At 40.9% G+C, this 13,465-nt stretch overlaps 1 protein-coding gene across 1 annotated transcript in view; it reads left to right on the forward strand.

The window, feature by feature from the left end:
- The window catches only part of FLT1 (fms related receptor tyrosine kinase 1), a 168,141-nt gene that overhangs the window by 55,963 nt on the left and 98,713 nt on the right, over positions 1 to 13,465 (forward strand). The window contains exons 6-10 of the mRNA XM_040979849.1: positions 90 to 226; positions 2,481 to 2,655; positions 3,995 to 4,112; positions 6,570 to 6,739; positions 7,154 to 7,313. Coding sequence (XP_040835783.1) covers positions 90 to 226; positions 2,481 to 2,655; positions 3,995 to 4,112; positions 6,570 to 6,739; positions 7,154 to 7,313 — 760 coding nt within the window. The remainder of the gene's footprint in view (positions 1 to 89; positions 227 to 2,480; positions 2,656 to 3,994; positions 4,113 to 6,569; positions 6,740 to 7,153; positions 7,314 to 13,465) is intronic.

Raw genomic sequence — 13,465 nt, forward strand, 5'->3', positions numbered from 1 at the left:
TATCTGGTATGTGGGTCGGTGGAGTCTGTAAGCCACCTGCTTTATGGCGCTTGGATTTTTTAAATCCGATTTCTCTCTTGTGCTTCCAGCCAATACAATCTTAGATGTCCAAATAAGCACCCCGACTCCAGTTAAGTTACTCAGGGGTCATACTCTGATCCTCAATTGCACTGCCACCACCCCACTGAACACCAGAGTGCAAATGACCTGGAGTTACCCCGGGGAGGTGAGTAACCTGCTTTTCTGTTTCCTCTGGGACAGGATTTCTCTTGAACAAGTGAAACCCCATTGGGTTTTTGAGATGGGAAAACGCATAAAAGTCTGATTCTGCAACTGGGTTGGTCTACAAAGAAGCTGTGGGTTGGGTTTGGGTGCTTGCTTCTCCCTGGAGTGTGATATGCATAGATATGGCCTTTTGATGTTCGGGTTTTTGTTTTGAAGCATATAGGCTGGTGTTTGTACTGCATAATTCTGGGTGGAAAAGGGGATTGTTCTGTGCTTGGAAACTATTCTGTAGGATTTAGAGATGAGAGAGAAATTTATCACCAAAAGCCAGGCCAGCACTGTCTTTTGTAACAACAACAACTACTTTTGGGGGACGCTGTTTTTGTCAGCGCATTCATTTACCATCCTGGCAGACAGGCAGGCACCTGATTAGAGTATGTTTAGAAAAGATAGAGCAACCCCAGCCATTCAATATTCCACTTGCTGTCAGTGCAGCAGTCTGTCCCTCGGAAGAATGAGATCAGAGACTCAGCTGAGTTTCCTTATTCCAGTTGAACATCCTCGCCAACGGTGCCTTAGTTTATGATTTTATACATGGGGAAATTGTTGAGAAAACGTTGACGGTAATTTCTTGTGTGTCAGTATGACTTATGTGTCATATCCCAAATGCAATCATTGTTTCTGTCCTTCAAGTTGCACAATTCTGAAGTTAAGCTGTGATTAAATGCTGCTTGAAAGATTGATGGATCAACCCCAAGCATTGTTTTGCCTTAACATCTGTTGTAGTGGAAATAAAATCATTTAGTAACAAAAATGTGTAACAAGGGCCTTACAAAAGGGACACAGGAACTAGTCAGTCATAAACTATTTTCTAGGAACTCTTATTGCTTCAGATTAAAAATTATATGACTTGTGGCAGTATTTTCTGGATTTTGACAGAAATCAAATGTTCTCAATGAATACTGTCATCAGATAACAAACTTCTCCTGGCAGCGTGCGAGTAGCGTAGCTACTATGAAATGCCAATAACCTAAAGTGGCACTACCCAGTAGAACTTGCTGTGAAGTAGGTCATCCCTGTGTGCTTTCAGGACAGTCATTACTAGCTATCTATGGCTAACGAGCACTTGAAATGTGGCCAAGTGGAATTAATGCTGTTTAATTTGACTCACGTAGCCACCTGCAGCTGGTGACTGTGGTGCTAGACCAAACGATCCCCAAAGTGCAGGCTGAGCTGCTTTGCAAAGCGGAAGACCTAGCAGTGTCATTCAAACTTGAAGAGGGTGTTCTGGTGGGAAGGGTTTGCAAAAGCTCCATTGGTCCAGCACTGGCCACTGGGGCCATCTGTGGCTTGATGCCGCAGATGATACTCTTTCTCACTCTCTCTGTAACTCTGACTTTCAAAATGAATAAATATATTTTTTTAGAGTAAGAACTTCTGATAACTTTCTGCCCAGGTTTGTCCATGGCATCTGTGACCAGAGAAAAGGTTACTAGCCTGGACGTTCACATGCTAGTAGCACACACTACACATCTGAACTAAAAGCATGAATTCTTGACTCCTGGAGGCTGGACACTCCGAGGCTTCAGTTTTTAATTAGTAAAAAGGCAATTTATGTTATCAGTCTCATTAGGAAGTTATAAAAGCTGTAAGTATGAGAGCTTCTATTGAAGAAAGCTAAGTGCTTAGAACCTAGAACCATGCTACTGTAGTTCATATTCAAAGTGCATCTAGACAGATTCAGTTTTCAAACATCTTGCTCTTGGTAGGCTTTTTAAGTTATTGAGAGAGAGAGAATATGCTTTTTCAATTCTGGTTTCACTATCTTGAGGTCCCAATATTGTTGCTTCATTCCAATATTCAATTTTTCTTGCTGAAATCCTGCTGGTTAACTCCCAGAAGCGCCCACTTAGCTGCTGTTGGGTCAGAGCCAAGCTGGGAAGCCAATCCAGGTCAGTCTCCTGCGTGGGTGACAGGAACATAGCTGCATGGGCCATCACCTGCTCCCTCCCAGGCTTGCATTGGCAGAAAGCTGAAATCAGGAGACCAGAGGTGGGAGTTGAACCCAAGGTATTCCAGCATAGGACTGGGGAGTATTAGCCAGTAGGCTAAAAACCCCTTCAGTCTTGATGGGTTTGATCAGTTTCTCAGCATAAAATGTTTTGTTAGCACATGGTCTGAGAAAGAACTAAAATGCTGTCCCTGTAAGTACGAACAGTCATGATTTCTACGTGTGTCATATATTTCCATTTTAGACCAGTAGAAGAGCTTCAATCAGGCAACGAATTGACCAAAGCAGTAGCAGTGTCAATGTATTCTACAGTATTCTTGTCATCGACCAAGTACAGAACAGGGACAGAGGACTTTACACTTGTCGGGTGAAGAGTGGACCGTCGGTCAGATCCGTCAATGCCTCAGTGCATGTATACGGTAAGCCATGGTGCTGTGTGGCCGACTCATGCTGAGCTTCCTAGTCATTGGTGACTTCAGGGTCTAAAACAAGTGACATCTCTCTTGGTATTTGCTCACTGTCATGAATGAATACAACTTCTCCACATTCTTCCACTCACTGCCCCAAAGCAGGCCACATTTAGTGTTCTTCGCATTTAGGATTTTGCCTTGGACAGATTTTTTTTTCTTTGTTGGAAGTTTACTGTGAGTAATAATGTACTTGCAGAAGCTTACGAAATTCTTCCTTTAGTGTTCCAGAAAATAGTGATCAGTTTTTTCATTATTCTCCAGAGAAAAATCTCTCAGTTTCTGCCATGAATTAGAGAAGTAGAAATATGGCATGACAAATTATTTTAAATGAATGCGATTTAAACCCTGGGTTTACTATCATAATATTATTGCTTAATTTTCCAGTATTCAAATTTCTTGTTTACTGCCATGTTGAAACGAAAACAGGAGGCTGGCCTTGTGGCTCAGTGAGTTAAGCTGTCACTTGCAGGGCCAATGTCACATGTCAGAGTGCAGACTGTGGTCTCAGCTTCTCTGTGTCAGACTAGCTTCCTGGTAGTGCACCTGGGAAAGTGGTGGAAAATGGCCCAGACACTTGAACCTCTGCTACCATGTGGCACTTCTGAATCCTGACTGCTGTGGCGATCTGGGGAGTGAAATAACAGATATCAAAATCTCTCTCCGTTCGTACCACCTTTTCAAATATGTAAATAAATGAATAAGTATTTTTTTAAAAAAAACATGAAAAGAAAACAGCATGAAGAACAGAAACTGAAACAATTTTGGTTTTTTTTTTCTGTTGGCTTTGTCTAGTTGATCTTTTTAACATATCAGACTGGTTGTTTTAGGGTATTCAGAGCAACTTTTTCAAATCCTATTTATATTGTCCAGGTCGATTTTTATAAATAACACCCCCCCCCCCTTTTATTACTGTGGCGTAGGTCAAGTGTTCTGGTTTGTTGTTGCTTTCTCACTGGTTCCTGTCCCTTGGACTGGCTTCCTTTGATCTGAAAATATTTTCTCAACTAGGATGCTTTTAAATTCAGAATTTCACAGAAAGTAAGAATCATGAGGAAATTAGGCGAGGATTTCAAATGTTTATGCACCAAAGCAAATGTGTTTCTTTAACAGTATTTTCCTTGAACTCCGCGAAGCCCTATTGTGTTTCATTCATTGGTTAACGCTGAGTCTTATTATCAGGCTCCATCCTAATTCGGCTGCTTATTCATTAGTTGCATTCTCCCTGGTTGAGATTTTGTTGACAGAAATACACTCTTTCCTAATGTACTTCTCACCTTTCCTTTGAAAGACAAAGCATTCATCACCGTGAAGCATCGTAAACAGCAGCTGCACGAGACCGTTGCCGGCAAGAAGGCTTACCGGCTCTCCATGAAAGTGAAGGCATTTCCCCCGCCAGAAGTTATATGGTAAGACTGATTCCTCTCACTTTGAGAAAGTTTTTGTAAGTAGGAAGAAGTCAAAGCCCACTGTGTTGGGGGGTAAAAAAAGATGCAGAGAAGTTCTAGCAGGATGGAGGGAGCAGGATTGGTCTCAGGCTGGACAGACTGAAGGGCTCAGGCAGGAAGGGAAACCAGGAGCCAGGAAGGAGAAAGCAAGAGCTGAGGTGTCCTGACCACTCATTGCAGGTTAGCCGGGCTCCCACCGCAGAACTCTGCATCTCCAGGCCTTCCTATGATGTCAACATTCTTTGAAAGAAATGTTCTGGGCAACGACTAGGAAGCATCTTGACTATGTAACACGCTCTATTAACCCTAAAGAAGTGGGCTGTTGTAGTGGTGAGGCTGAAAATCATTGTTTTATACGCAGCTGACTTGAAAGTTCCAGTCTTGTTTTAAAATTAAACAAACATTACTAAATATAAAACTTACTCGGTTGCAGAAGTGGACAAATGGACCTACTTGAGCAAATTAAGTTTTTTTGGCTCATAGATTGCATATTCAGAAATTCCTCAAGCAGTTACATATTTTTTAAAATACTAGTGCAACAACTGGTGTAAAACAATGTAGTCTGGCTATAATCTGCAATCATTTTGTGAAATTACTTTGAATGCCAATATTGTTGGCTCGGTGTGTTAAACCTGTGTTAAACAAAGGGTGTACATGCAGAACTGATTAGGAAAGCAATCTATAAGATGCAGAAGTGGTGTGTTTCAGAACCTTGTTGACCAGATCTTGTTTGGCTTCCAATGTCACACAGGGGCAGTGCTTGTTTTCAGTTTCCTCAAATACTTCATAGGAAATTAAAAGGAAACATGAAACCTTGCGCTATGCCTTCACGCCACCACAGTAGTGGAAAAGGGATTTTGTCTTTTGGTTCATGGTATCTAAACGTTGTGAGTTTAACACGATTGTTGTGACTCTAGGAAGTACACACATCTTTCGGTACCCTCTTCTGTTAGCACTAATTTCTTTTGTTCACTAAGTGACAAGAGCCTCCAAACCAATCCAACTCACCTTGGAAATGCTGGCTTTTTATTAGGGAATAATTTAAACTGACATTGAAAGGGCATTGGAAATCACAAAATATAGCGTAGTTATCTTAGCTGCTTTGGAACTAAGACCTTGTGGTGGTAAGAATTCACTTGCAGGACTATGTAGAACAAGGGGATTTCAAAAAGTTCATGAAGACAAATGACTGTGATGAAAAAAATTATGCATGGGTTTTAATTTTTTTCACCATAAAATCCTCTAAACTTGTATACAGACAGAAATCTCCCATTCGCTGATTCAATCTAATTTACCTGCAACAGCCAAGGCTGGGCCAGGCTGAAGCTAGGATCCTCATCCAGCTCTTCCATGTGGGTGCAGGGGCCCAAACACTTGGGCCGTCTGAATAGGAAATGGAGCAGCTGGCACACGGACCATTGTTCACAGGGGATGCTGGCATTGCAGGAGGCAGCTTTACTTGCTATGGCATAGCGTTAGCCCCTCCACAAACTTTTAAAGGACCCTTGTACATGCATTGTTGTAAATTGATCCTATTTTAATGTAACACCTTTATGTAGAACACAATAAACTCTTGAACAACTAAAAGTGAAAAAAAAAGAAAGAAAGAAAAGTGCCCAGGTAAAGAACTGTGCATTTTAGTAGTATTACTGAATTTTTGAATGAAGAGGGATCTTTGAGAACCCTTAAAAAGTCTAAAAAACAGAGGAGGCTCAACCTTGGCAGTCATAGGTGCATCACCAGGAGACCCTAGCAAAGTGGGCAAGCCTCCTGACTTGGGTCAGTATGCAGTTCAATGGATATTGAGGCATGGATCTTTCTTTCTTTTTTTTTTTTTTTTTAAACATGAGTTTCTGTTTCTTTGGTGTCTTAACAGTTTTTCCTTAGGGGAAAAAAAATCTTGGTAGTCTTGATTTCAGTACAGGTTATGAAAGGGACAACTGGTGTGACCATTTGTATAACTAATAAGAAGTTCACATGAGACCACAATGGGAAAATCTATTTTTGTTTTTATCTGGAGAAATGATCTAGTTGATCTGACTTACAATAGCCCCTGTAGAGCTGATGGAGCCTAATGGAAAAGTCTGGAAAACATCTCGGGTGGGATCAGATCTGATACCTCTGGGTTAATGCTTAACACCAGGGAGGCCACCAGCATCCCTTCAGGTACCACTTTTCTTTCTTTGCTTGGGTTACAACTTCCTCTTTGCTGGAAAAGATGAAGTATTACCCAGTCTAAAAGGGACACCAACGTTCACTGGGAAGTTAGTGTCTTCCCAATGTGCTTTTTAAAAAGGGCACTGCTGAGCAAGGGCTCAGAACCAACGACCTGAACTCCCAGACTTCAATGGCTGTGTTTTCAGAGGGTAATAACTGAAGGCAGGTGAAATGACCTACTGATGCTCCTTTCAACCACAGGTTAAAAGATGGGTTGCCTGTGGCCGAGAAGTCTGCTCGCTATTTGGCTCATGGCTATTCGCTAATTATCAAAGATGTAACTCCAGAGGATGCAGGAGATTACACCATCTTGCTGGGCATAAATCAGGCCAATGTGTCTAAAAACCTCACTGCCACTCTAATTGTAAATGGTAAGTCTGCTGTTCACACTTTTCTTCTGGTTCTGGTTCATGAATGAAAATCTGTAAAGATGACAGTCCATGTAAGAGCAGTGTAAAGAAACAAAATTATAAATAATCATGAAGACAATATCTTCTGTTCCCATCATTGCTATTTCATGTTTGTTTATCTTCCATAGGCAACCTGACTTTTTTTTAATCATTGCAATCATAGAGTTATTCCATAATGTGGAATTATTACCACTCTCAAAAGTTCTTTGTTGTTTTCAATTGGCATCTTTTTGATGAGTGTGAAAGTTTAATATGCTTGTGATTCTGTGCTTATTTAGCTAACATCAAAACCAGTGGGACTGGGGTCCTTCTTGTGTGCCCCAGAGGACGTCACCCAGGACAATTCCTGACTCTTATTCTGCATCTCATTTCTAGTAAAACCCCAGATTTATGAGAAGGCCGTGTCATCATTTCCAGACCCAACTCTCTATCCACTGGGCAGCAAACAGATCCTGACTTGCACTGTCTATGGCATCCCTGAGCCTACAGTCCAGTGGTTCTGGCAACCCTGTAACCACAGTCACTCCAAAGCAAGGTAGGAACGCTTCATTTCTTGATTCAGTTTCAAGAGCTTTAAGATCAAGAATCTTTCGTGGAGAGCATGGGAGTTTGTACATGGAATGGGAAATCTTTTTGGAGCAAAAGTCTTTCCCTGCCTTGGAAATAGGTAGATTTCAGTGACTCCTTCCATGCACCTTCCGATACACCTTGTCATCAGCTGGCTGTACATTTCACAATCTCTCAACTCTGTTTTGCAATTTTGGGAGCAAAGCAAGGGCATGAAGCTCACCATGTTCCTTATGAGGTTTCTTGTTTCGGAGATGTTGGCTAGACTACTCTTGTCAGTGACTAGCTTTCCTATTTGTCATTTCATCTTTATCGGATGTGATCCAAGCTTTTGCCTGCACTAACAATTACTGTTTCCTAGACCTACCGACTTTGCTTTTGCTCTTCTACCCACTGTCTGTGCCGAAAGCAGTCCCTCATTCTTACCAAAGGCTACCCAGCACTCAGCTCTTGCCTCACTTTCTCTGCAAACCTTCCTGACTGCTTTGTTCAGACTCACTTTTTCCTGTCCAGTCTGACCAGCAATGTTTGCCCCATTGTTGGATCACTCAGGGTGCACACCTTTGTCTCTCTCAGCCATGACCTCACCGAGACCACCTCTGTGTCTTTAGGGCTGCTCACAAGGTCTGGCACTCAATGGATGCTCTTTGTGTATTTGTTGAATGAATACATCTCTACTCTCCGCTAATTGTGTAGCATTTCCTTGCATCCTGTTGATGATTAGGTCTTGTTTGCTGTTTCCCCTTTTTGTTTAGTCTAGAAGGATGATACTAATGATAGTTCATGGGAGCTAATTTGAAGAACAGGAACAGAATCGATAGATCAAACGATAAAATACTGATAAAACTATTAAGGAATCATCCTTAGGCCAAAAAATATTTTATTTATTGCTTTTAAACCATCTTGCACCGTGTTTGGGAAGATTTATGTTAAAAAGAAAAGTAGCAATTTTAATATAGCCAGATAGAAGTGGCTACTTGGTTTTCTAGATGGTTTCCGCAAGTCCGGTTCGTCGTCTTGTGTTCTCAATTTTTGTTTAGGGCATATCAGTGGAAAGTTACTGTTGAGTTATGAAAATCCTGAGAGCCAGTGTTTCCCCATGGCTGATTTCCCATTTCAATGTCATTTTCTAAAAATAGGATTATAGAGGACTTGCAACTCTTCACATACTTTTCTTTCTGTTGTGGCTATTTAACCTGACAGTTAGGGGAGATCTGAGATTTTATGTTATTCTGCTGATTTGCAGCAAGCATCAGTATTTACAGACCTTAGAGATCTTGATGTTTGTGTTAATGTAGCCTAAAGATAAATTTAAAATAACCAAAGAATTGGAGCTGTTAGGTTAGGATCAAAGCATAGAGTTGAATTTTTATAAAATTACCTAGAATTTCGTAGATTTTAAAACTTTCATTTTGATAGTATTATGCCAACAATTTCAACACTATTTAAGATTATAGTTAGTAAATGTTGGAAAATAACAATTGTGAGTTATAGAACCTGTTGTTCTAGGCTTGGATTGAACTTTGTTAATAAGAGGAATCAGACCAACTGAAGTAAAATCTTGTCTTTGTCATTTCTGTGTGGTACGTTGAATCTTTCCTCCATGTTTATCAATCAGCTCGCCAAGGCTAGAAAAGATGTCTTACTGCTTTAGGGCTCAGAGCAGCACTTTAAATATTTATGGACCATTTGAATTATTCTCTGTAAAAGGCTTTTGGGTTTTTTTCTTTCTCAGAAGACAACTTGGAAAGGAAAGCTTAATTGCTATCTTATTCCTTTAGTGCGTGATTGCTTAAAACTATATTCCATAAATATGTACAAGAAGCTGTAGTGAGGAGATAAACTGGTTGGGTAGCTTACATGTGTTAGGCCTGGATTTGGTGTTTCGGGTTAAGCCAGTACAATTAGCTTAGAAAGACTTCCAAAATATATACAGAACCTTTTTATGCTGGGAAACAAATACAACAACCCTATTTCACCATCTCAGAGAAAGATAAGTTAGAATCTGCAGTTCATGGAGCCTTCTTTAACTTCTGTAATTTTTCAAGTGTGTTTATATAAACTTCCTTTATATACTTAGATTCATTTAAATTCTATTGTAGACAGGAATACTAATGGCACATGATTAAGGGATGTTCTGCACATTTTATGGTGACATATTTGAATAGAAATATCTAAGCATGATTGTCAAAACATATCAGAAAGTGACCATATACATATTATTCTCAAATATATAGAATAATTGCTGATATTTAAATTTTAGTCTTAGTTATTGATATTATCTGAACCACAATAGGTTAGGTTTGAGTCTGCAATGTTTACTCTAGCTCAAAGTTATTAGCTAATTGTATATGACCTGCTCCTTCATGTAAGATAATATAGAAAGAAGTTCAGACTTAAATAGGCTCTGGGTGTCCAACAAGTATGTAAAAATACGTTGACTATCATAACCATCGTTCAATTAGAAATTTCCTCTTCTGAGAAATATTATGAAGGATATCATGCCAGTACACTGTTTTAGCTGACTATTAGTTTGGTTTTGGTTTTTGCCAAGAATTTGTTGTTATAAAGGATTAGGGATAAAAGGAATTCCTGGAAGGGCAGTTGCCTTTAAACTCATAAAGCTAATGAATGAGCTGAGCAGAAATACAGCAAAGTCTTTCCCCTCTTTGCACTTTTGGTAAAGTGGTGGAAGAACTAGGATATTTGTTTTGAATGTTCAGTAACATAAACATCAGGAATCATACTGAATGGGGTGAAATTTTGAATGTATTCTCATCTTCAGCAACTGGGAAGGATTTCTAAGTAGATAACCCTAACTGTTCTGTGTTAGCCTGGAATGAACCCAGAGCCCAGGGAACATCCAGATGTGCTAAGCTTACACAAGGAACATCCAAAGATTCACGGGAGATAAAATTGAAAAATAAGTTCATTTTGGTGCAGCAACCTCTGAATTTAAACAAGGAATTCTCAACTTATATATATAAAAAAGGTTGTATATGGATTTTTTTATGGGGGAGAAGATACCAAAATGTAGTTGTCATCTAATTCCATTTTGTTCATGAACTGTAGAAAGTCGATACTTTTCACATGTCTGGAGTTCATAGCTGCTGTTGATACAGAATAAAGATGATTAGACATACTTCAGAGGGAGTTCATATGAACTAAATGAGGCAGTGTACCAGGGACAGGTGCAGAATGGCTTTGAGTTGGGAAACTGGCATTCTTGCTAGTGTGGATGGGGGCAGGGTACGTTTCTCTAAGTAAGACCCGAGAGCTGTTAAAGAAGTTGGAAGGAAACTTCTGCCCACTAGAGAGCTAATTTCACAACAGCAAGACATTTTGCTGAATGCTTAACACACGCTCTGGAAAATAACAATGCAGTTTTGCTGTACTTGTAAAAATAGAGTTTTAGTAGGGCCGGGGAGAGGAAATGGCCGTAGAATTGAAGAAAATGTAAGGTATGACTTTCCAGAAGAAGAAACATTGAAGAACTTTGTCAGAGTTAGGCAAAAGTAAAAGGAAGACTGAAAGAAATAGTGCCCTGAGCCCAGCGCAATAGCGTAATGGTTAAGGTCCTCAACTTGAACGCCCGGGATCCCATATGGGTGCTAGTTCTAATCTCGGCAGCTCCACTTTCCATCCAGCTCCCTGCCTGTGGCCTGGAAAAGCAGTCAAAGACACCCAAAGCCTTGGGACCCTGCACCTGCATGAGACACTGGGAAAGAAGTTCCTGGCTCCTGGCTTTGGATCAGTGCAGCACTGGCTGTTGCGGCTACTTGGGGAGCAAATCATGGGACGCAAGATCTTCCTCTCTGTCTCTCCTCCTCTCTGTACATCTGCCTTTCCAATAAAGTAAATAAATCTTTAAAAAAAAAAAAAGACAAGAAAGAGTGCCCTGGGACGAGACCATGCTCCCTGTTGGCACGGCTTGGCCCAGCCTCTGCTTTCCTGGCATGGAGGAAGTGGTTTTGTCCATGAATGGGCAAGACTGGGGTGAGATAGAGTGGGCCTGTGGCAGAGCTGACACCAGCTCTGCACATCCACATTTGCTTTCTAGAACTCGTGTCCTTTCTGCATTTGGGGTAAGTAAGCAGGGCATATCAGGCTCCCAAGCCAGGGCCACCACATCTCTCCCAGTGCTTGCTGAGCTCTACCTGCTCACTGGTTATCAACTCACAGGATACAGTGTTCAGATAAGCTTGCCCTGACCCAAAGCTGAGTCTTACTTACATGGAGCAAGTAGCAGCTTAGGACAGGAGGAAGGGGTTTCTGGGGACCTCAAGGAGGGGGTCTGAGGAGACAGGAGAGGAAAGGGAGAGTGTTGGGCTTTTTGCACTGTGGCTCGTGGGTCTGTATTTGCAAGAAGAGTCTCAGGGAGTGAAAACCTGGGTGCAGTTCATGCATGCGTGAGTACCGGAGGAACTGGGACTTGGAGCTCTGGTCCATGTGTCCCCACAAACCTGAGGTGCTAGTTGGGCTTCTGCTGAGGCCTCCTGATGCTTTCCGTGCCCAGGGCTACCCAGTGGCTCCAAAAGTTGTGAGTTTTTACTAGTGGGAAGCGCAAGGCCTGCTCTCTTTGATGGACAAAGCTTCGTTTCCGGCTTCTTTTGTCCTCTCTTCCCATCTGGCTATCACACATCGCAACTTCAGAGTGATAACACTCATCGATTTTAATTTTTTCGTTTGGATTTTTAGTTTTCAGTAGATTCAGTGTAATTTGTAGACACATTTCTGAGAATGTAAACGATAATCTCTCCCATCTTCCCTTCCTCCCTGTCTCTCTTTCTGATCAATTTTTAATAGATACAGTTGCAACATACAGTATCATTCTCTTCCAGAAGAAAAATATTGTTGAGTTCTAGTGGATTATTGTGAAAATAGTATTTTCTGACCAGCATTATTTTTTGCTCATTTCTTGCCGATTTTTCGTGTCATCAGTATCCATTCTAAATATACCTTCTGATTGTGACACGGATATTTATGAAACACCAACGATGTGTTAAAACATAAAGACCATTTCACTTTTTTCTCTGTCTCTCTATGTCTACTGCTTCTTTTTTGTTTCATTTTGCTTTTCACTTTTACGTTTTAATTTTAAAACTCGAGCACACATTGGGATTCCTTATTGGATATTCAAATGTACCTGCAGAGCACATTTCACTCAGTCTTAGGAGTGGGGAACCAGGAATTGAGGAAATGGGTTCTATTCTTGGTTCTGTCCTTGACTTCTGAGTGACCTTGGCCGGTTATTTAATCTGTGCTTCCATTTCCCCTTCTGTAAATGGGGACAACCAGGCTTCCCCTTTCCTATAACCCACAGCGAGGAATGAGTTAAACAAGAAAATCACTTGAAATTACATCTTCTTTCAAATGAGCTTCAAATAATTTTGCAGTTCCTACAATGATATTTCCTGTCTAGTGCTTGTAAGTTGGAAAGCCATCTGACCATTAACTCTGAGAAACAGTGCCAAATTAGCTGAGAATTTCAACTTAGGAAATTAGAATGCTCATGAAAAAAAAAGTTTTTACATACCTGTAAGTAAGTGCACAGGATGGCCTCCATGGTTCTGATATTGATCATTACAGAGGGAAAAAGAAAACTGAAGTTCAGCTGCCCTTCCATGATCATGCCACTATGTTTTCCTCAGTGATAACCTCCACTGCTTTTGGCAACCTTTGTCCAGACCATAAGAATGAAGGCGTTATTATGCTCTGCCCAGTGAGCTCTAAAAACTTGCTTATTTGCTTTGGTCTTTTGCCAATAAGTCCTTCAGGCAGTAGAAAAAGGTGTTGGAGTGTCAACTCATGGAAAGTTGAGGAAGGTTGGTACGGTAATTTTCATTAATTTCTTGGCATTTAATGATGGGTTCTCTAAAGAAACCCTAACAGGCATCCACAGGCTCTCAAGGCACTATTCCAAAACTCTACTGTAGGTCAGAACTGGAGTCTAAAGTAATTGCACATTTTGAAAATTAAATGGCAAATGCCATGGGATGTGCCCTTATCTGAAGCGCTCTTCGTCAGCGCCAGCAGTGAAGTTCTACTGGAAGACACCAGAAAGGCCAGCCACTGCGCCATGACGTGCGCTTTGCTAGTTTTCTCCCAGGGCATGAGAGA

Source organism: Ochotona curzoniae, unplaced genomic scaffold (genome assembly GCF_017591425.1).
Source record: "Ochotona curzoniae isolate NIBS_2020 unplaced genomic scaffold, NIBS_Ocur_1.0 contig_3332, whole genome shotgun sequence".
Classification (NCBI taxonomy): Eukaryota; Metazoa; Chordata; class Mammalia; order Lagomorpha; family Ochotonidae; genus Ochotona; species Ochotona curzoniae.